The 24,935-nt window shown below is 35.4% G+C and overlaps 2 protein-coding genes across 3 annotated transcripts in view; both read left to right on the top strand.

The window, feature by feature from the left end:
- Window positions 1-1,432: 1,432 nt before the first annotated feature.
- Window positions 1,433-24,935, top strand: part of LOC126818321 (zinc finger protein 664) — a 312,810-nt gene continuing 289,307 nt past the window's right edge. The window contains exons 1-2 of one of the 2 annotated variants that reach the window (XR_008787669.1): window positions 1,433-1,682; window positions 3,374-6,403. Coding sequence is in view for 1 of the 2 variants with exons in the window: in XM_050545662.2 (XP_050401619.2) it covers window positions 1,680-1,682; window positions 3,374-4,534 (1,164 nt within the window). In the remaining variant the exon portion in view is untranslated. Of the gene's footprint in view, window positions 1,683-3,373; window positions 8,366-24,935 lie in introns of those variants that run through there. The other variant, XM_050545662.2, reaches the window with a different exon arrangement.
- On the top strand, window positions 11,596-17,025 carry LOC126818700 (zinc finger protein 239). The gene is made up of 2 exons (XM_050546235.2): window positions 11,596-11,914; window positions 13,833-17,025. Exons 1-2 carry the CDS (start codon window positions 11,912-11,914, stop codon window positions 14,820-14,822), a joined length of 993 nt encoding a protein of 330 aa, XP_050402192.2. The 5' UTR covers window positions 11,596-11,911; the 3' UTR covers window positions 14,823-17,025.

The following is a 24,935-nucleotide window of genomic DNA, read 5'->3' as shown; positions in this document are numbered from 1 at the left end:
ACGGATGAAATTCCAAATATGGAATAGACATGCTCCATACCGATGGGGATTATTCCCTAATTTGGTCAACAAATATGATCACACTGATCAGCAGTGAATATTTGCTAGTCTTCTACAATCACTGATAGGGATGACATTGATGCAGCTTAATGAGCCCCCAATATTAACTTTTTTCCTTCTGAAAATTAAATTCTAGAACATTTTTGTAAGCATTACAAATATAAATAAAGGTGTTTCAAGTATATGTAGGTAAAAAAATATTTCCTATTTAGTGTAAATGGATAGGTAAAATGAATAAAAGGCACCATTCTGTCCGAACAAAATGACCTGGGAAGGAAACTGTTATAAACTGCTTGGTCTTGAATGATCACAGGTAGCTGGTAGACCTAATTTTCAGTCCTGGGATTCGACACAAACGATTGTTTAAAATTCTTGAAGATGCATTATGTAAGATTTAGGGGATGCTCGATTCACAGTCCAGAACATCCCGAATTGACAGAATTGCAATCGAGTAACGCGGAATTCAGTTTTGTCACAGTTCTGTCAGTCCCGATAACGGAGGTGTTGTGAGTAGAATCGTGACTTAATTAAAAGGTTTCGGCTGCATGGTTGGTTGAGATATTTACTTATTCAGTCGACACATGAGTTGTAGCCCGAAATCTCCCTTTTCACTCGATTGTCACTATTTTTGGGATTGAGAGAATTCAATTCCGGAACGTTCAATCGAGTACCCCTGTAGATACAGAGCTGTCCGTTCTTGCTATAATACTAGCTAATTTAGATAATGAAAGATGAATATATTGAAATTTTCATTCGAATTACTTGATTCTGAGGAATGTTTTGAAGTTTTGACATAAATTGTTTATTATAGTAGAAACATTACTTGTTAATCAAGACTCAGTATTTTAATTGTGTTTAGTCCAAGAGAGTTGATTGTTGCTTGTCATGTAAATAATAACTTGTATAACATTTGAAGCCAAAATAAAACCTGTAATAGGCAGATTTAGCTCTTACATAATGAATCTTTAACAAATTTTCAGACCCGGGTTCAGATAATAATAAATAAATAAAACATTTATAATACAACTTGGTTTCGGATACAAATAAATAAATAAAATAAGTATAACACTTTGTGTATATTTACCTGTAGTAATACTACATTGTTGAGAGCCCGATGCAAATTAGTTATTTTGTTATTGATTAAAGTTAACATTATTTTATAATTAAATAAAGTTTACATTATTTTATATATTCTATATCAATCTGTACCACAATCACTAGCAGTAAAGGGTTTTCACTTTGTAGTCCAACTCAGTGTACTGTAATACTGTACAGACAGTGAATTAGTCGTGTTGGGTTGGTCCACGTCTAGAATCGACATACAACCCTCGCTTGACGTAAAACCGGAAGTAATTTTAGATCAATGGTGATTATGTTAATTGGTCTTTGTGATGAAAGCAAGGTTTCCAAGTTCACCAAAGACAAATTGTCTACGCTATCAGAGTGACTGGAATGTTTCCAAGTTGAACGGAGAAAAATGTCTACGATATCAGAGTGACCGGAAGCGGAAGTTAATACCCCTGATAAATATAGCCGACCTATCACGACATTAACCACACAAACTCGGCGACAAAGAAACTATAAAATTAAAACCACATACACAGAAGTGAAAAATTGCCATGGTAAGATTTTATTGTACCACTTCCACTCATAGACCAGCATACAACAAACCATTACAATTATTCAATATAACTCTAACCTAAAAACACAAATTAGAATTTAATATATGATATGATGGTGTTATTTTAGTAGTAGGGGTTTCAGGTCAAAGTTTTAAATGACAGAAATGTTTTTTTTTTTAAATATTTCATGAAAATATACATAAAATTCTACCCAAAATTTTTTATTTCATCAAAATATTCTAATTGGATCAAAAGTTATCGAATTTTAAAATCTCAGATCGAGGTCAATAATGTAATCAAAATGCTCTATACCAGTCAATCCTTGCCATGGCACCAAAATAAGTGCTTTTCAGTCATATCTGACTGACGTCATAAGCAGTATTTTCCATTCAGAATCGCTAGTACCAATTTTAAAACTCAAATTTAGAATCGCAGATTGAAGCAGGCTATATTTCAGCCGCTGGCTGTCAGATTTCACACTAAAATCATGTGACCTGAAATCCCTATTAGTAGGGAGCAGATCAGTTTATCCCATGACCGTTTCACCTCGAGCTCTTTCATCCCAAACTTCCATGTACATGCGTCGTTTCTTCCCACTTATATAGAGGGTCGTTTCAATTAATGGACTTAACTGTCCATATTGATACTGGTACCACAAAAGTGTTTGTATTCAATTTCAACATACATAAACAATCATAACATAAATAAAATAGATCAATTAAATTATATTATGAATAAAGATATATATGTGAAATGGCTTTATTTAACATCCGCTTCCACGGCGGGTCACGCTGGCTCGCTAGCCTGGAGGTCAGGGGTTCGATCCCTGCATTGGCCGTGGTTCCTCCTTGTCAGTGATGCACGACGGAGAGTCGGACAAGCACAGCTGTCTAGTCGTTCAGATTGGATGGAAAACTGAGGTCCTGTGTACACATTGGCCTGCACATAAAAGATCCCTTGACAGTTGGAATTAGATATAAGAGTAGGCCATAATATGTACATCTAAGACATAATATGTACATCTAACACATAATATGATATATAATTTCCTAGAGATTATAGCGCCATATGTACATCTAACTTTTATATATTACAGGATACTAATGATGTTATAACTTTTATATATTACAGGATACTAATGATGTTATAACTTTTATATATTACAGGAAACTAATGATGTTATAACCTTTATATATTACAGGATACTAATGATGTTATAACTTTTAAATATTACAGGATACTAATGATGTTATAACTTTTATACATTACAGGATACTAATGATGTTATAACTTTTATACATTACAGGAAACTAATGATGTTAAAACTTTTAAATATTACAGGAAACTAACGGTCTTATAACTTTTATATATTACAGGAAACTAATGATGTTATAACTTTTATATATTACAGGAAACTAATGATGTTAAAACTTTTAAATATTACAGGAAACTAACGGTCTTATAACTTTTATATATTACAGGAAACTAATGATGTTAATACTTTTATAAATTACAGGAAACTAACGGTCTTATAACTTTTATATATTACAGGAAACTAATGATGATATAACTTTTATATATTACAGGAAACTAATGATGTTATAACTTTTATATATGACAGGAAACTAATGATGTTATAACTTTTATATATTACAGGAAACTAATGATGTTATATCTTTTATATATTACAGGAAACTAATAATGTTAAATCAATTTACCAGTGTGTTGTATGTGATGAGATTTTTCAACAACTTGATGATTTAGAAAAACACAATAAAGTACATGTTAAAGAAGAGAAAACTGATGATGCAGATGAATATTGTCATGTTAAAGAAGAGAAAACTTATGATGTAGATGAATATTGCCATGTTAAAGAAGAGAAAACTGAAGATATTGAAACAGTTTATCAGTGTAATTTATGTGATGAAGAATTTAAATCTGACATTGATTTAGAGAAACACTGTGAAATACATGTTAAAGAAGAGTTGAAAGCTTATAATGATAGTGATGTAGGCCTACAATCAGCTGACAGTCAGGGTATTGATGTAGGCCTACAATCAGCTGACAGTCAAGGAAGTGATGTAGGCCTACAATCAGCTGACAGTCATGCTGTAACAAAATGTTTTAAATGTGATGTTTGTTGTCAATTATTTAGTCATACTACTGGCCTACAAAACCACAAAAGAATTCATTCTGGAGGAAAACCTTATAAATGTGATGTTGGTGGTAAAAAATTTATACAGCGTATTCATCCTTATAGTCACCTGAAAAGCCATACTGAAGAGAAGCCTTATCAATGTGATGTTTGTGGTAAATCATTTATTTATGATGGAGGCCTACAAAACCATAAGAGAATTCATACTGGTGAAAAGCCATATAAATGTGATGTTTGTGGTAAATCATTTTCACAAAGTAGTCATATATACAGGCATATGAAAATCCATACTAGAGAGCCATCTTATAACTGTGATGTTTGTAGTAAATCATTTGGTTATAGCGATTACTTGAAGCAGCACATGAAGACACATACTGTTGGAAAACCATATAAATGTGATGTTTGTAGTAAATTATTTTCAAGTTCTGTTGGTGTACAGCAACACATGAGAATTCATACTGGTGAAACACCATACAAATGTGATATTTGTAGTAAATTATTTAGACAAAGTTGTAGTTTACTGAAACATGTGAGAACTAATTGTGGATCATTAACACAGAAAATTAATCTTCAGAAACCGATAAAAACTCCAACTGTAAAAAGACCTGTTCAATGTGATGTTTGCAATAAGTCATATACTGAACCAAGTACTCTACGGAAGCACATGAGAATTCATACTAAAGAGAAACCATTTTAGTGCGGTGTGTGTAGTCGATTATTCACCGAAAATAGTTCTCTACACAGGAGAAAACTTATAAATGTGATGTTTGTGGTAAATCATATACTGACCGAGGTAGTCTACGCAAACATGTGATAATTCATATGGGAGAAAACTTATAAATGTGATGTTTGTAGTAAATCATATACTGACCGAGGTAGTCTACGCAAACATGTGATAATTCATATGGGAGAAAACTTATAAATGTGATGTTTGTAGTAAATCAAATAATTAAGCATAGTACAGTATGGAAGCACGTGAGGAACCCATTCACTGAGTATGGTACTGTTCAGAAATAAAATAAAACCAAGTACGAACAATCCAAACCATAAGACAGAATTCGAAGTCCTAAAAAAAGTTATAGGCAAAATAGTGTATTCAAGCAAAATAGTGTAATCAGCAAACGGACTGCTCCTCGTGTACGAATTACACGACAAACAGTGGTAACAGGTGTCTGGAAGAGTAAGCTTACAACTTATACTGGAAAAAAAACTTTCAATGTGTATAGTAAATCATACACTGAACGATACTCCATATGCGAGACACGGATGGAACATGTGCCCTATATTATTGAATACGGAAATGTTTCTTGATTGTTTTTAGAACATTAAGGTTTAGACTACTTTTTTATACATTTCACTGATGTGGTTACGTGTATAGTTGAATTTTACTGATTACATTTGTATTTCGTGTAGCATATAGCAGATCATGACTCATGTTGGCATTGCACAATGGTTTCTTTGGGTTGTATTCAGTGATGGGATTTCAAAATTATACTTGTCGGACATTTTACCGAAAATAAAGGGGCATAACTCTTATCGTTATTTAAGCAGACGAATTCGTACCACAATTAAAAGTCACATGTCAAAATATTCAAATCCCGTACGTAATAAAAATAGGTGAACCTCGCTATTTTTCATATTTAATTCCCGTACAGTATTCAATTCATACCACAATTAAAAACCACATGTCAACAAAATATTCAAATCCTGTACGTAATAAAAATTGGTGACCTCGCTATTTTTCACACTTAATTCCCGTACGGCATTCAAATTTATGTCAGTAAATGTCCTACAAAATTAAGCATTTTCGTGATATGTTGAATGAAAGCTTACCGATCCTGCTTCGGCATCAAATTCACAACCATAATATTCCTTTAGAATTACGTGTCTTCGTTTATACGACAGCAAATGAATGCAGAACTTCCGAAATAGTTAAATCACTTGTAAACAGGCATAGCTAACTTCAGCGAATAACACTCTTTCAAAGTCACGACAGAGTGACAGGCATCATAGGCAACACAGCAGAATGATTGACGCCTACAAATACGTTAGAATTTCTGCTCATATAGTTATTGGTAGCCCCTCCCCTTTTTGTTATTTTGCTGTGTGCGTACTAGTCACGGTCACCCAGAAACTCCTAGTCTTCAACATATTCGTAGAATATTTTTCTGGATAATAGAGACTAATAGCCTACGTGACTCATCACACGGCTTCATAGTAAGCACTGCCTAATAATAAGTTAAGCAATATTCGTGCCGCGCTCGAGATCAAGGGAAAGTGCCACCGTGGATGAGAATTTCTATATGGATTCTTAAAAGACGTAAAAGATATCGTAGACAAAATGACTGTCCATTGATTTAGGGTGTTATTTACTCTTATGATATGTGACATCTATGATTAGTTTATTATAGATGATGTTGGCTCACATCAATGCGATTAAGATGCCCGATAAATGAGGTGGATTAAAATTATAATCATGCTTATTGAATTGATGAATAGTCCGACAAAAGGAAAGCAATGACTTATGTTTAAGATTAGATTGATGAATTGTCCGACAAAGGATTAAGTCAGTCAATCAAGGCAGATTAAGTAGTTAAATCAAGGTAGGTTTATACTATAGACGGTATAACACGATAAATACGTTGATCACTTAATTACCTAATAAACCCAGCGTATTATCGACAATAATCGGGTTGAGTGGTAGTTATACACTCAGTAAACTATATTAATTTCGGAATTTTGAATATTATTCACCATGTCTTGATGTCCGATTGGGCATATTCCCGGTCGGACAATTTTGGGCGTTTGGAAAAAAGATTCGAACAAGTCCGGAATATACGGGCAAAATCCCATCACTGGTTGTATTCCTGATTGTTTTCAAATTTGAGTGAAGTTTGTGTCAGTACAGACCCGGGACTGTAGAGCGCGGCTAGCCCCTGCATCCATTCACTTTTTTTTAATTGTCCGTCTGTTTGTGTTTTCCTGAGTATGATTTCTTGTCCGTGTATTTGTTTTTGTGTAAATTTTGTGTGGTGCAGTCCCCCTGCACTTACTATTATAAATGTGATGTTTGTAGTACTTTTAGAAAACGTACTGGTGAAAAACTTTTTGTAGTTTGATCACTTGTTGTGTAAAAATAATGAATTATATTTGGATATTTAATTATTATACAGTAAACTTTGCTAGTAGATAATTTCCGTTTTGGTGCGAGTAGATACTTCAGTTTTGTCGCCATCTTTTAAAAATGTCCTAAATTTTCTCAGTGTCTCGTACAGCAGACAGCGAGTTACAAATTTTCCTTGAAAATTCTATTATTGCGTTGTATCAAATAGGCTGATTTGAGTCAAATAATAGGGGAAAGTATTTTGGGCCTCTGTGCATAGAATACCCAACTGCGTTTTAGACCATCGGTACGAAACTGGCTCAGTCAAATTCTGATCATACTGTCGATCCGATTGAAGTGAAGGACAAAAGCCGGAATTAGATCAAATGGACTGAATATTTTGATCCAACTTACGCGCAGTAGAAATTTAATAAGAAAAACATGCAGGATCAAAGGGTCCAAACGATTTTATCCGAGTTGAGCAAAGATCTGGCTTATAAGAATCTGACTGTATAATAATGTTACCAATGAAAATGTTTCCATTGTCGTTTAAAGATAGAGAATTATATTTTGATGTAATAATGTTACCAATATAAATAGAGAATTATATTTTGATGTAATTATGTTACCAATGGAAAATAAAAGAAACAAATGCAGTTTCTTGTTTAAAATGTTGATTTTGTGCTGAGAATGTAGCAACAACAATTATTAGTTAATACTTCAGTTCCATCCAAGGTTTCCACTTTTCGCTGTCATACATATTTGATAATGCACGAAAACTTTGCAAATTAATTTCATACTTCATGGGTTTGAACATTGTGAAGGCTCTAATGACAAAAATTTTCTTTTGATCCATTTAGATTGGTAAAAATAAAGGAATATTACGGAATTTCAGCAATTTGCGTATACATGTATATATTTACTAGAGTTATGTCCCTTGTTTCAATTTGTTGAATGGCCGAATGGTTAATGTGTGCGCTCTATATCCTAAAGTCTGTCATTGAGTCAACTGACATGGTTTCAATTCCTTGGTTGTATGTGACAAGGAGTAGGGTCGCCTGTCCAACCTCATGGGTTTTCTCTGGGTCCTCCGGTTTCCTCCCACTGATAAAGACCCCTATGCGCAAGAGAATTATTGAAATAAAGACCCCTATGCGCAAGAGAATTATTGAAATAAAGACCCCTATGCGCAAGAGAATTATTGAAATAAAGACCCCTATGCGCAAGAGAATTATTGAAATAAAGACCCCTATGCGCAAGAGAATTATTGAAATGAGATTCATTCAATCATATGTAAGTCCCGAAATGACCTAGTTTGTGTCGAGTGGACATTAAACCCCATCTCTCTCTCTCTCTCTCAAGAGAGTTGATTGTTGCTTGTCATGCCAATAAATGTCTAAAAGCTACGTCCTACTCTTATATCGAATTCCAACTAGACAGCTTTCCTTGTCAGCCCCTCCGTCCGATAATAACAAGGTTTTGAATATTGATAAATAAATAAAACATTTATAATACTTTGTGTATATTTAGTAATACTTTATTGGGAATCCAGTTCAAGTTAACAACCTTATTGTATTTTTGAATAAAATTTATGTAGCCGGAGCTTTTTGTAACTCGGATGGTTTTCAATTAAGCAGCAGTGGATTAAACAGTTTATTCATAGATCAACCAAAGAAAACCAAAATCACTGATAAAAAAAAAAATGAAAATATAAATTCAAATATATTACAAACATGCCAACAAGATGAACAGAACATAGAATCAAAATAGAAATAAACATACAAAAGAAATAACAAATATAGACTAAGTTATATTTATAGCACGGCTTTCATGAGTTAACAAGTTTAAACTGCGAGACCGTAGGTCGAGATGTTAAACCTATTAACGAATGAAACATGCTATAAATGACTTGTAACATTGACACCTGCTCAACATGCTTGTTGTTATTGCACGGAAAACCCACCCTATTTCTCTATATGATTTCTGCTAAAATAAGTGTAAACCAGCAAAAGAGTGCAATAACATTGAACATGTCTAGTTATTGCACGGTTAAGCTCCACCCAATCTACTAGAGGTAAAACAATCTGCTTATTCAACGAAAAGAACAAAGGAAGATTTCCCGTCCATGTTACAAATACATGTATACCCTGGGAAAGGTGTTTTAATTATAAAAATACCAAATAAGTAGAAACTATTGTAATGATTATACCATTTGCCTCCTATGTCATCCTCCATTCTATATCATTGTCATGTTATTTCGTTATTATATCCAGTTGTATTTTCTCCGCTTCCAGTGTTTACTATTTGTTATTATTATGGGCTATGCGCAGTTATCTTGCGCAATAGTCATGTCGCTTGTCAAATTTTCACACTCGCGTAAATCACACTTCGCCATTAAATAACCAATAAACTATGCATTGTCTTGGATCGTCCTGAATGTGATTTACTCCCGAATACCTTATTTGTAAACTACGACATAATAGGCTGTTGTCGAGCTTGTATAACTTTGTAATTCGTATTTTCCTACAGCACAGCTATTTCTTTTCGCTTGTCAACCGGCATGGCGGAACTGAAGCGCGAGACGTCACTTGGCATGCGCGGCTACATGCCGTCTTCTGATTGGCTAGTCGGTATTATAAATAGGGATCAGACGGCTATTTTGACAGATAGCCTTTCACTGCGGATCTCTGTCAACCAATTTTCATTTCAATATGGTAAGGATTGCTTACGGTTATGACCGTGATTAAACAAGTTCGTGCTGCAACATAAGCAACCGTGTTCTATACAATTACAAAGTGCATGTTGCAAACATAACTAAATGTATAAAAGCTAACATGTTGTAATCGGAACATGTTCATGTTGCATTCATAACAAACTTGTTGCATCCATAACAAACCTGTTGTAATTTAACAAGGATTGGATTTTCAGACACTTGCTACTGTTATTAATTTAACTAGCATATTAATATAATTATAATAAGTTTACTATAGTTTTACTACTTTAACTATTTATTGTCTAGACGTGTGTTCCATCGACAACTCACTGTTAGTGATAGGCCTATATAATTATTGATAGTAATAGTAATACAAGTTCAGTACTTGTTTAATGTATAACAGTTCCGCTTATAATTATAACGTGTTGCCATCCGTGACCTGCATTTATTAATATTAAAGCTTCAAGCATCTTATTCTTATTTATAAATTATTCCATATTATATAGTAAATATAGCCTATAGCTCACAAGCTTAACTGAATTGTAAAATATAATATATTGCATGTATTTATAATTATTACACAGTATTAATATATATATATCATTACAGTCTTTAACTGTTAATAAATTGTTGAGATTTTAAACTTGGCTTGTGTCAATCCTTCGATCGTAGTGCTAGGCTGGGAACGAACGATCCACATATATATTTGTGTAGCACGTTTGCCTGGAAGTCTGTGGGGAAAGGGCGCGATACAGCATTAAGGGTCAGGGGGTCGAATCGCTACACTATGCTTCACAAATATAGAATAAAACAAACACCTCAATAAATATAGACCACTGGGAAAAAGGTAAAAATGGGACAAAAACTAAAGATGCAAATTAAATATTAATTAAGGAAATTCCTGTTATAAGAATTATTAATTAAAGTTGCAATTTCATATTTTTAAGTTATATTTTTAAAATATATTATAATAAAGCCTTAAAATTGATGGTATCTATAAACAGTCCTACCTTGTTAAAGAATAATCCTATTAATCCTATAATTCACTATTGCCAGTTGAGGAATTGGCAAAAATATAATTTTCAACTTCAAATTCAAACGTTTGAAGATAGCTATTCCATGGGGGGGGGGGGGGAATAGAAAAACAAGGGAGGGTAATTGTGTTATTATTTCCGAGGTCAAAGGATTTTTAAGTGGGAGAATAATACCTATGATTGTATAATAGTGAGTTGATATAGAAATAATTATGTTTTAACTTTCTTAGAAAATATGAAATTATCGCTTTAAGCTACTGGGATAAACGTATGCTAAATAAATATATTTACTGATAAATTTGAACTTGATTAAATTATTAAAAACAAGAATACCTGAATCGGAAGAAAACACAAAGGTCTTGACATGTCAAGATAGAAGTGCAATTTCAAACAAGGAGGTGCAAGTCAGGTAAACTCATTAAAATAATTCACTAAACACAATTACAATACCACACTGATCCGCAGTGAATTTTCGCTAGGCCGCTACAATCACTGATTCTAAAAAAATTTTTTCATTTATTAGAAAAATAAATAAAGACGTTTGCATTGTTTGTAGGTAACAGAGATATTAAAAGATCTCTGTGAAACAGATTGTTACAATACAACACACACTGGACTGGACACTACATCTTGGTGGGACACCAAACTGATATAAAAACATACACCATATATTACATAAACTTTATTATACATGTATACAACAAAACATTTATAAATACCACTCTACTACACTTACAACATTATTTTTATTTTATTATTTTACAAAGTTTACAGCATTGTTTTATTATTTCATAAGTTCTATATCATTCTGTGCCACAATCACTAGCAGTAAATGGTTTTCACTTTTTAGCTCAACTAAATGTACAGACAAATGAATTATTCGTGTTGGGTTGATCCGCGTCTAGAATCGAAATACAACCTTAACCTGTGATGTAAAACCGGAAGTGATTTTAGATTAATGGCGATTATATTAATTCGTCTTTATGACGAAAGCAAGGTTTCCAAGTTCACCAGAGACAAATTGTCCGCGATATGCGAGTGACTGGAAGCGGACATTTAAACCTCTGATCAATGTACTTATCACAACATTGATTTACAACGTTTGGTGGAAGACGAAGTGTATGTTCTAAAACTTGAAGTCAAGACTCCGCCAGATTAATCACACAAAGAAAGAAACTATAATTTATAAAATTAAAACCACATACACAGAAGTGAAGAATTGCCATGGTAAGACTTTATTGTATCAAATCCAAGACTTTGCATGATATTGAGTTAGAGACTTGGCTACTTTAATCAGACTAGGGGGATTGGTTGGCTGAATGGTTGGTATACAGACAACTCATCCCAAAGACAATTCATCCCAAGACAACTCATCCCAATATAAGACTACTCATCCCAAGATAAAAGACAACTCATCCCAACTTTAAAACATGAGTAGATATATAAGACAACTCGTACCAACAAATTAAGACCATTCTGATTTTGTTATAAAAATGTGTTATCTCAATAAAATTGATATTGTTGTTATAATAAAATTGATATTGTTGTTTTGATAAAATTGATATTGTTGTTTTAAATTTTAAGTTGTTTTAAATTTTAAGTTGTTTTAAGTTTTGGGCGCTCTGTATACTTATCATAGCGTACACGTTTCAATTCCTTCTTTGAACCATAGATGCGACTGGTACCAGTCGTGCTGCTAATTTCCATATCATTGTCTGATAGAAATTCCTCAGAATATGACATTATATCTTTATCTTTATATCCTTATCTTTATGTATGAGTTTCATTATAGCTAATATCTTGGGATGAGTTGTCTTCTAACTTGGGATGAGTTGTCTTGGGATAAGTTGTCTTTGGGATGAGTTGTCAGGTATTCGAATGGTTAGCGCATGCTTTTTTTGGTATACAGACAACTCATCCAAAGACAACTCATCCCAAGACAACTAATGACAATATAAGATAACTCATCCCAAGATAAAAGACAACTCATCCCAACTTTAAAACATGGGTCGAGATATAAGACAACTCATCCCCCAAAAATATAAGTGTTAGTTATATTTGTTTTTAATACAATTGCTTTCTTTGAAGACCACTCAGACCAATCTCATTTTGTTATAAAAATGTGTTATCTTAAAATTGATATTGTTGTTTTAATAAAATTGATATTGTTGTTTTAAATTTTAAGTTGTTTTAAATTTTAAGTTGTTTTAAGTTTTGGGCGCTCCGTATACTTATCACAGCGTACACATTTCATTTCCTTCTTTGAACCATAGATGCGACTGGAAATGTTGGCCCCAGCCGTGCTGATTGTTCCATATCAATTGTCTGATAGAAATTTGTCAGAATATGAAATATCCTTATCTTTATGTATGAGTTCCAGTATAGCTAATATCTTGGGATGAGTTGTCTTCTAACTTGGGATGATTTGTCTTATATTGGGATGAGTTGTCTTGGGATGAGTTTTCAATCAGACAGAGAATGCTTGGTAGACTGATTAAGCGAGACTAATTTCAAAACAAGAGCACGTAACCTGTTTTTTACTCAAAGTGCCCAGATATTATGGCCGACACTCGTAACCATGTTTCGGTATATTATTTATGGATGATTAAATTGTCATAGCTTATTAAGTACAACATGACCGTTTATTTAGTGACTATAAATGTTTGAAACTGATTTAAGGCTTGGTGTATATATAAATATTGTGTTGTAAATGTCAAGATATTTGGAGATATTTATTTATGGTGGGGCACCCTACCTACATGTATGTATCTACTTTCACACGAGCAAAAGATTTGATAGATGCATGCTTTAAGGTGATGTTGGTTTAGTCGATTTACATTTTCCATTTGCCTGGAGGATATCTTTAATGGTGTTGGTTACCTGATCAACAGGTAATGATGTCATAAAACTTTTATATATTAATTACAGGAAACTAATGATGGTAACTCTTTTATATAATGATTACAGGAAACTAATGATGTTAACTCTTTTATATAATTATTACAGGAAACTAATGGTGTTATAACTTTTATATATTACAGGAAGCTTATGATGTTATAACTTGATATATTACAGGAAACTAATGATGTTATAACTTTGATATATTACAGGAAACTAATGGTGTTATAACTTTTATATATTACAGGAAAATAATGATGTTAAAACATTCCACCAGTGTGTTGTGTGTGATGAGATCTTTCAACAATATGATGATTTAAAAAAACACAATATAATACATGTTAAAGAAGAGAAAACTGATGATGTAGATGAATATTGTCATGTTAAAGAAGAGAAAACTGATGATATTGAAACAGTTCATCAGTGTAATTTATGTGATGAAGAATTTAAATCGGATATTGATTTAGTGAAACATTGTGAATTACATGTTGAAGAAGAGTTGAACACTGATAATGATAGTGATATAGGCTTACTATCAGCTGAGAGTCAGGGTAGTGATGTAGGCCTACAATCAGCTGACACTCAGGGTAGTGATGTAGGCCTAAATTCAGGTGACAGTCAAGCTGTAGCAAAACATAATAAATGTGATGTTTGTAGTAAATCATTTACTGAACGAAGTAAACTGCGGAAACACATGAGAATTCATACGGGTGAGAAGCCCTTTCAATGTGATGTTTGTAGTAAATCATTCACAGACAGTAGTACTCTACAGAGACACCTCAAAATTCATACAGGTGAAAAACATTATAAATGTAATATTTGTAATAAATCATTTACCTTACGTTGTACTCTTCAGGCACATGTGCGAACGCATACCGGTGATAAACCTTATAAATGTGATGTTTGTAGTAAATCGTTCACACGGAGTGGAAGCCTACAGACCCACGTGAGAAATCATACCGGGAAAAAACCGTTTCAATGTGACATTTGTAGTCGATCATTCGCTGAGAGTGGTACTCTACACAGACACATGAGAATTCATACTGGTGAAAGACCTTATACATGTGATATTTGTAATAAATCATTTTCCTTACTTTGTACTCTTCGGACACATGTGCGAACTCATACCGGTGAGAAACCTTATAAATGTGATGTTTGTAGTAAATCATATACTGACCGAGGTAATCTACGGAGACACATGATAAAAAATCATGTGGGTGAAAATCAGGGTTCTTAATCCATTTTGAAACGAACCAGCCAGAATTGGGTCAAATGAGGTTTTAAAATTGTGAGCTTCCATTCCCTATAACCAGACTGGAACAAAAATAATTCTTGGTAATTTGTTATGAGGAATATCGTATTCTACTGTATGTAATTACCACAAAAATAACGACAAATATACTGAGCGCCATGGAAAACGCATCACTTTTTTTCCCAAATATTTTATTACTATGTGGTTTTGTATGTATAATATTATGCAATACTATGAACTATTGTTTCACACAATGCTCCCAAATGCAAAAAATATCGGCCCGTGTGCACAAAAAAACAAATTGCACGAGATGCACATGAAAAACCCAATATTCACATGCAGCGTTGTGCGTGAGCATGTTTTCAACTTAATGTGCAGTACATGAACTGTGAAACGTCAATCTGTCGTAATTTGTTATTGGACCTGTGAAGGAAACAAGCTAGAAATGCCGAGACTTACTGAAAATCAACGAAATGATGCCGTGACTGTCACCTCCTGGTCCACAACGCGTTACAACCCAGACTCAAGACTACTGCATCCGGGTCACTCATCTGCGTAACAGATTCAGCCCAGCGATTTGAACAGGTGCAGCAGTCGTTCGGAAGACAAGGACCAGTAAGTGCCAACACCATAAGACGTCGTCTAAGAGAAGTAGGACTCCGTGCACGACGACCTTATGTTGGAGCTATCCTCAGGGATCATCATTGTCAGCGGCGTTTGATGTGGGCTCAAGGACACCAGACATGGAGAAGAGTAGACTGGCAAAGTGTGCTCTTCAGTGATGCGAGTCGCTTTCATCTTTATCACGCTGATGGCCGTCAACGTGTGTGGAGATGTCTGGGGGAATGTCTTGCAGATGCTGCATCTTCGAAATGAATCGATGGGGTGGGGGAAGTGTAATGGTGTGGGGAGGCTTCACCGTGATGATGTCTTGCAACCAATTAATGTTCCGATGTTTCGAGCACACCCACAACTTCAGCACTTCCAGCAGGATAATGCAGGTCCGCATACCGCCTGTTGTAGTATGGACTTCGTGGCTGCTAACAACATCAATGTCTTGGACTGGCCAGTCATGTCTCCGGGCATGGCACCGATAGAACTTGCTGGGATGAGATTGGGCATCGTCTGTATCGGAGACCACAGATGCACACCATTGCTGCTTTAGAAGCTGCTCTTGTCCAAGAATGGAACAATTTGCACCAGGCCTTCTTTCAAACATTGGTAAATTCCATGCGACGTCACTGCACAGCGTGCGTAAGAGTCCGTGGAGGACACACACGCTACTGACATCTGTGTCGTACTTTTGGTTTTGACCCCCCTGACTTTGTACCGTTGATTACAGATTAAACGTCCATAAGTGTACAAATGTGTTGCGATTGATGTGTTCCCATTTGAATATTGTTCACAATAAGAAGCAAAATAAATAAGATATGTTTACAGGATCATTTTGTTAAACGAAAAACTAAGTGATGCGTTTTCCATGGGACTCAGTATAGATATTTAATTCACGTACCAGCTTGATATTCATGTCAGTAATATTCATGAATAAATTACTGTATTGGTTTTTTGTTTTTATTCTTCATAACACAATTTGTATGTTTTTTTGCAAATGTTTTTATTCATTCGTCCATGATAGACACAGGGCATAATGATGACGTGAAAACCATAATTGAAATGGCTTTAAAGCGGAAATTGCAAATTTTCTAAGAAAGTCAAAACGTATTTATTTCTATGTCTTTTGCTCAATAGGTTGTGAACTCACAATTATACGATCATAGGTGTCATTCTCACACTCACAACTCATTTACACAGGAAATAATAACACAATTACCTCCCTTGTTTTCTATTCTCCACCATGGAGTAGCCTTTTTCAAACGTTTAAAAATGAAGAGGAAAATGATATTTTTGGCAATATTGAAATACAGGATTATTCTTTAACAAGGTAGGACTGTTTATGGATACCATCTATTTTCAGGTTTTATTTTAATAAAATTTTAAAAATATAACTTGTGCTAATTACTCGGATTACGAACTACGTGGTCGTCAAGGAATATCATTAAACACAGACACGTCTGTAACTATTTTTTTAAGAATTTTTTCCTGATTTTGTTCTATCTTATTCATTCTCTTCATAATAACGTCCAGCGACTGCATTATCGTAGAGCTACAATCACATTTCTTGCTAGCAGGACTGGTTTGTTCCAAGTCAGGTAAGGCTGCGAGTAGGGAAAAGTCTAACTCTGGTTCTGGTGTGGCTGCTGGTGCTGGTATTGGCATGAGTGCTGCTGGTGCCACAGCATTTGGTGCTGGTGCTATTTTGGCTACTGGTGGTGAGACAGAATTTGGTGCTGGTGCTAAAGTACGTGTATATGCAATGGCTCCTGCTGTTTGTGTATGGATATGTGCTGGAGTTGGCGTTGATGCAGGGGTTGGTTCTGGTGCTGGTGCGGCATTTGGTGCTGGTGTTAAATTCAATGCAATGACTGGTGCTGTTAGTGTCTGGATAGGTGCTGGTGCTGGTATTGGCATGGTTGCTGGTGGTGCAATTGCTGGTTCTGGTACTGTTGTGTCTACTGGTGCTACGACATTTGGTGCTGGTGCTTGGGATGGCGTTGGTGCTGTTGTGGCTACTGGTGCAGCAGAATTTGGTGCTGAAGTATATGCAATGGCTGGTGCTGGGGTTGGCGTGGGCTTTAGTGCTGTTGTGGCTACGGGTGCTACGATATTTGGTACAATGGCTGGTGCTGTCTGGTTAGGTGTTGATGTGGAAATTGGTTCGGGTGCTGTTGTGGCTGATGGTGCTTGTATCGATGTTGCTCTTGTGGCCGGGGACCCAACAATCAATCTCTGCACTACAGAGGCATACTTCTGAAAAGAAAAGGTAAAGTATGTTATACACCCATACATAATATATAACATTTATAATTAATATGCAAAAAATGTGTCTTTTTTTATATTTTATGTACTGAAAGTTGGTTATCATCCATACATCCAGAGGCGTAGCCGCGAAATATATATTGGGGGGGGGGGGTCCACAACCCTAACCCCTAACCCTAAACCTTTTTTAAAACCCCCCAAAAAATATAAAGAAACACCATGTGGCCATGCTGTCTACACATCTCATTTGCTGATTGGCCCAGCCACCTCGTGCAAAGCATTGTGGTTACGTGGCTGTCAGGCTAACTAGACACAATTTTATGGAACACATATCGGGATATGTACAGGTTTTATACAGATAAGATCTTAACTAATCATAATAATTGTTGTAAATAAATAGGAGTCAGGGCCTACTATGTAAAATTTTTTTTTTTTTTTTTGGGGGGGGGGGGGGTCCAAGTAAATTCAGACCCCCCCCCCCCCCCCATGTGTGACGCCCATGCATACATCTACTTGATACATGCACGTGTATCAGATTATTATGATATAAAATGGTCCAATTGTATGATGTCAAACACCATTCCATTTTGTTATGATTATTATTATTATTATTAATATACATGCAAACCCATCGAACTATTGATTAATTCCATGTTCTGATAATTGAATAAACTATCTATAAGTTAATTAGTCTTCTAAATCCACTTCTTTTTATAATGACAAGTGTGACAAAATCATGGCAACACCGTATATTAACACCGTGATAATCACACCCGAATGTCTAGATTTCTGACTTGCAAACCCATCAACCTGGTGACATCTGGTAAAATGTGTATTTAAGTGTAAAATGATGTGGAAAGTTGGCCTAAAAATCAGTAGAGAATCAAATAATGGTCACTTTGTTTTACAATGCCTTTTAAGATGAAATGAAATGGAGTTTAACGTCCTACTGTTCTGCTCCTAACCCGTGCTAATGAAGACGGGTATACGCCATACAGTGTGCTATGAGGGAAATTTTGCCCAGACAGCGGCACTACGGCCTACTCTTATATCGAATTCCAACTGCCAAGGGATCTTTTACGTGCACGCCAATGTGTACACGGGAACTCGGTTTTTCGTCCAATCCGAACGACTAGACAGCTTTCCTTGTCAGCCCCTCCGTCCTGCATCACTGACAATGGAGAACCACGCCGGAAAATCTGGATGGCCATCCGAGAGTCGGGGGATTTGAACCCAATCGAAATGGTTTAGAGCATGCTGAAGAGAAATGTTAGCAAACGAAACCCAAAAACCAAAGAGTTAACAAACTATTGTGAAGAGTTTTGGGCAGAAGAATTAACGGCAGGAGTTTGCCAGAGGTTTGTGGCACATTTGTACAATGTTGTGCCCGTCATCGTAGCAATAGGTGGACGCGCAACAGGCGATATCCCCAAAAGGTTATTCGGACCAGAGCCTTCAGCTGGTAAAGATTGTGTATATTTTGAAGCTAAATTGGGCACTCAGAAACCACAGACTAAACTGAAAGCAGTAATTGGACAATAGGTCAATTTATGATGGTGAAACATTAACTCGTCTAGTATTTGTACATATTTTTTTCTTTTGATACATTTATATTAATTTTTCGTTTATGTAAATATTTGTGATTTTAAAATTTCAATTGTGGCTAATAAAAATATGTTGCTCTTACTTTTCTTTTGGGTGTTGGCTGGATTTGGGCTGTCTTTCGTTTGGCTGTAGGTTTGTTTGGCGCTACTACTGTCGGGGTCTTCGGAGGCTGTAGTTTTGTCTTCTTTTCTTTTTCCAAAGCTAACCATTCCCCACTGGATATGATCTCAGCCTCTTCAACCTGTTGGATGGTTCCCCACTGCACAAGACATCTCTTCCCTACCCTTATTCTACCCTCTGCAAATATTCGGGACCGGGTTACAACTTTAAAATTCCCATCGTCAAAGGATGCCAGGTAGTGGCTTGGTTCTTTCGTTTGGTCGCGTAGCATGGTCGTAGAATAAAGAGTAATGAACTGACCACATTTAAGGCTGCTCTTATATTCACTTCTAAAAGAATTGAGCAGAGGAAGCCCTAATCACATTTTACAAACAATTAATTAATCCTTTTGAATTTTGTTACTTAAGTAATTGATGTTTACCGGCATGTTATCTTGTGATTAATTGGTTATGAAAGTTGTGTAAACACTGTTCTCGGTATGTTGTTTTACCATGATGGCTATTTAACATTACTGTTTAATTGAGTATGAAAGTTGTTTTAACAATGTTCTCAATATGTTGTTTTATCATGTTGGCTCTCGGGTTTTTTAAAAATATTGTTCTTAGGTGTGGGTGTATCTATTAATTTTGTAGCTTTTTGGGGGATTGGATGGGTGGAGATAGGCATGTACATTTGCGCGTACCATTTTTAATTACATGCATGACTTTTTTAAATTGATAATCCACCGAGTTCTTTGTAGAATTACAATAAAAACATAAGATAATGATATACATTTGCACATGCATATTTAAATATATGAAGATCATTGATTTCAGTGTGAGATTATCATTCAACAGATCTGAAATTAAAAATTAAAATAAATGTTACTGGAAATGTTAAGCCCACATTTACAAATATTCCAATTTCTTATGCCAACACACGTGTGATATATTCTTATTTCTAATAAAAAAAATATTTTAATAGAATAAACACCTGGTTTGTGATTGAAACCACGGCTGTAAAACTGAGTGTACTCCCTTTTCTTTATTTTAATAGAATAAACACTTGTAATCACACTGTCAAGTGTACTCACTTTTCTTTATTATTTGCCGACATACCAAAAAGTTAAATGGCTTCGTAGCACATTGTTGTTTTAAAAAAAAACCAAAACAACAACATAGTAACAGTATAGGCCTACAAACTACGTACATGTGTGTAAATGTATAAGGCATTAATGGACAGTCAGGCGGGCTTTAACAATAGCTAATTCACGAATGTGCAGGTAACTATATGTTGATTTAAATGTACGTCTAAATGAATACATATACATATTCGTGTAACAATAAATGAATGATATTAAATTGCGCCGTGGACACATTTAAATTTCTTCGGCGTTTTAACGAATCCGCGGGGGTCGGTGGTTTAACAAATCCGCTGTGGTCGGCGGTTTACTCAAATTCGCGGGAGAAATTTAGAGCGGGGTCTGAGCGGATTAATAATATGTGGTACAGATCCCTGGTACAGTCTTCACTCAAAATGAAAAAAATAAGGATGTTGTAGTCCACATTACACATGAACTAACCGGACATGATAGGAAGTGAGAAAATAATTTACTACAAATATCACATTTATAATGATTCTCTGAAATGAGTTCTCATGTGTTTAGGTAAACTACCACTTTGATTTATGATATCATAGTGTCCGGTTCCATGTTTTACCAATCGGCTTGATTGAACTTCAAGCGGCTAAAGCTGACAAAAAACAGCCGATTAAGATCCCTATATAGTTCAGTCAATCTGATTAAAATACAGATCTATATTTCGTTTCGGTTTTTTTATTATATACTATTGTCGTCGCCACCGTCTGTCCTTCCTGCATCCACAATTGCTTGCGGACGCCTTAGAGGCTACGATTAACATCCGATTGACTTTAAATTTATACACAGTGTTTAAAGTAGCCAAGTCTCTAACTCAGTATCATCCAAAGCCTTACTCGTTGAAAACACGAATTTTTTGTTAATTCAAATCAACATTGATGTTGTGATCTTACCAGGAAAAGACAGGCTTCTGATACCCAATATTTAAGACAAAATAAACATTTTACCATTGGTACACGAATCGTGTACCATAGTGCGTTTTAGCGTCATTTGAAACAAGTGACCAGAAAGAACGAAGCTAGACATATTCAACTGGAGAGCCTGCTCAATAGACTGGAATAACCAGACGCTAGAAATTGCTATAGGGTTGAGACACAGGCCGTATTTCGCTGGACATAACTGATTTGAAATTAAGAGTCAAAACGGAAACAATTGAATGTAAATCAGTTTATATACAATCAGATTACATTATTATATGCGTTGCGACCCATTTGGGTCAATTCCTAGGTCCCAAATATTAGCGATTTAGCTCCTTTTAATTAAGGTCATAGGATGAAGAATCCTATTGAATTTCAATGATTTCCGATAATTACTGCCAGAGTTATGACCTTTGATAACTTCGAAAAATCCTGTGAATGCTTTCGAGACTATAGTTATAAAATCTGATTGATTTTATATTCATACTACTGCTTGACTATATATTATAGTATATAGTCAAGCAGTAGTAAGAAGTTTTATTTTAATCCCTTCAAGTGTTTGTGGATGCTACTGCTACCGAGAGTTCTGCTAGCGGTTTTGATGTAAACCGACGGGCTGTCATGGCCATGAAAGAAATTGGTGTAGGTAAGGCTGACCTGGACAAATTTACATAAGTATTTGATTTGCCGTCCAGCTTGGACAAAGAAACTACAAATTGCCAGTCAACTAGAAGTCAACGAACATTTGCAAGAGACAGCTAAGATTATTCGAAGTGCATACATTGAGGGAAATCCAGCTCTTGCTTCTGATGAAGTCGTTGATATTTCTGTTGTTTGTGATGGAACCTGGCAACTGCTCTGAACTGGGCTAATGAAGACAGGCATACGCCATACAGGCACTACGGCCTATTCTTATATTGAATTCCAACTGTCAAGGGATCTTTTACGTATGCGGCAATGTGTACACAGGACCTCGGTTTTTCTTCCCATCCGAACGACTACACAGCTGTCCTTGCCAGGCCTTCCATCCTGCATCACTGACAAGGGGGAACCACGCCGAAAAATCTGGATGAACGTTCTCAGTCAATGCAGGGATCGAACACCCGACCTCCAGGCTAGCGAGCCAGTGTCTTACCCACCGTGATCCCTTGAAACTGGCAAAAAAGAGGATACACCTCTCATTATAATACGACAGTCATTACTGATCTTCTGACCGGATTAATTTTAGATTACGAAGTTATGTCAAATTATTGTGTTATTTGCTCTAAAAATACAGGTACACCAGAAGAATACAACTCTACCATAAACCACAAAGGCTCATCAAAATCGATGGAAACGGAAGCTGCCTTGAAAATGTTTCGCAGATCGTTGAAAAGTAAAATTTCCGATATACGACATTGCTAAACGATGGGGATTCCAGTGTTTACACTCGCCTTGCTTCCATGAATGACAACTAGGTACCTTATGGAGAACAGCATACTGTCAAGAATGAAGATTGTGTTAACCATGTCGCTAAATGCATGAAGAATGGTCTTGATAAAATTATTCAGACACTAAAGGCAGCCGGAACTCCAATTGATGTAAAGGGACCACTCGGCAAACCTCAACAGATTCCAGTACCCTACATCTAATCTCGGCTGTATGACAAAGTCCGCCATTATAACTACTTTCAAGTTCCCGGATTACAATGGCGTTGTCCATGACGACCAATGACGTCATTGATCACGACGTATTTGAAGAATGTTTTATCTTACAAAATTTTCAAAGTTTGAAGCTGTTTTTCTTTCAAGTTTATCCGATTTTCTTTAGACAAGGACAAATTTGCAATGAAAATTCTACCCACTCTTCGAACGACGCAATTTTGAGAACTTCTTTCTAAACGCGGGCAAGTTTCCCTTATAAGTAAACCGGTGCCGCATCGCAAATGTATAGGCGTAGGTACATATCACTTACTGTCATACAGCCGAGGCTAGATGTAGGGTACCGGAATCTGCCGAGGTTTGCCGAGTGGGAAAGGGACGTCTGACTAAAGGCCGAGTTCGAGTGTTGCAAAATTATTATGGGCGTACATAAAGGACAACGCTGGTTAAGGCAACGTGGGGGCTATATTTTTCCACTACATCAATGATTCTGAAAATCCTAGACAACATAGATGCCCACCGGGACGGGCCTACATGTACTTCATGGTGTTGGTATTAAAATTAAAAAAAAAAAAAATACAACTAGCAGTAGAAAAGAGGAAGCAGCTTATATTCCCGGAGGGTTTTAGTTTTAGTACCGGTAAATAAAAATAAACTATTAGTATTCAAAAACAATTAATTTTTCACTTTGGACGATGCAACGAACAGTATAATAACATTACATGTACAAACCATTGATGCGGTAACACAAATACCCTCTCATTAGTTTTCATTATGGTAATGGCTAATTTTGGTGGCCATTATAATGTGACTTCCACTTTATATTATTTTTTCTCCACCAAATTTCTTATTTGCACACAGTGACACTGGCACATCAACAACATTCAGAATAAATTTGAGCCAAATCCAACTGATAGATCTCGAAAAATAGCGAAACTAAACACATTACCTATATAAAATCCCATTTTTTCGTTGCCATGGTTGTCAGATGTGATCGAAACAACAAATTGTATACTTGTTTCATGTGTTTTGTGTGAAAATTTAAACATCCTATCTTTATAAGTTAAAAATTTGGTCTGAAGTGCTTACTATCCCCGTAAGTTCTTGGAACAAACATGTATATTGATTTTCAATGATTTTTGATAACTTGAACAGCTAAATCCATAATATTAAGTGTTTTGTATACTAAACAAATTCTAATGATTTTCTGATAATTACTTAATCAGATTTTAGTGTATTATAAATTTTTCATTACCAACAAAAGTAAAAATATGCTACAACTCATGTTGACTGCATGGACCAGACGATTAAGCTGCTGTGGGCGTATGTTTTGTTGCCTGGCAACCTATCTTTAATAAAAAAAAGAAGTTACTTTTAATAAAAAATGAACTGTTCTAAGAAAGCAGTTCCGTTTTAACTGGCCAATCAAATTCATAATGAGATGTCGCAGTAGATTGTGAAATTTAACACACAAGCGATATCTATTGTAGAATGTATTATTTGGTGATATTGGGTGATAAAGCAGAATTAAAAGCAATATCCACAGCTCTTGACTGGCCTTTATAATCTACAAGTACCACTGAAAGAGACACCATTGTGTCAGACTCCCTTAGCAGCATGGAGTCAATAATACATGACAAAACAACATCTAGACCTGAAATTGTTCAGACTAATTGGGCATGTGTTGATTCTCCAAGAAAGTTCATCAAGATTTTCCAGCGTGGTTTGCTCCTGGTAAGTGGTGCAGGACGAAGTGAATGACAAGGACAGCTGTCAGTGATACAGGACGGATGGCCTGACAAGG

Source organism: Patella vulgata, chromosome 1 (assembly GCF_932274485.2).
Source record: "Patella vulgata chromosome 1, xgPatVulg1.2, whole genome shotgun sequence".
Taxonomy (NCBI): Eukaryota; Metazoa; Mollusca; class Gastropoda; family Patellidae; genus Patella; species Patella vulgata.
The sequence above is the reverse complement of the archived record's forward strand: the minus strand, read 5'-3'. Positions and strand labels throughout refer to the sequence as shown.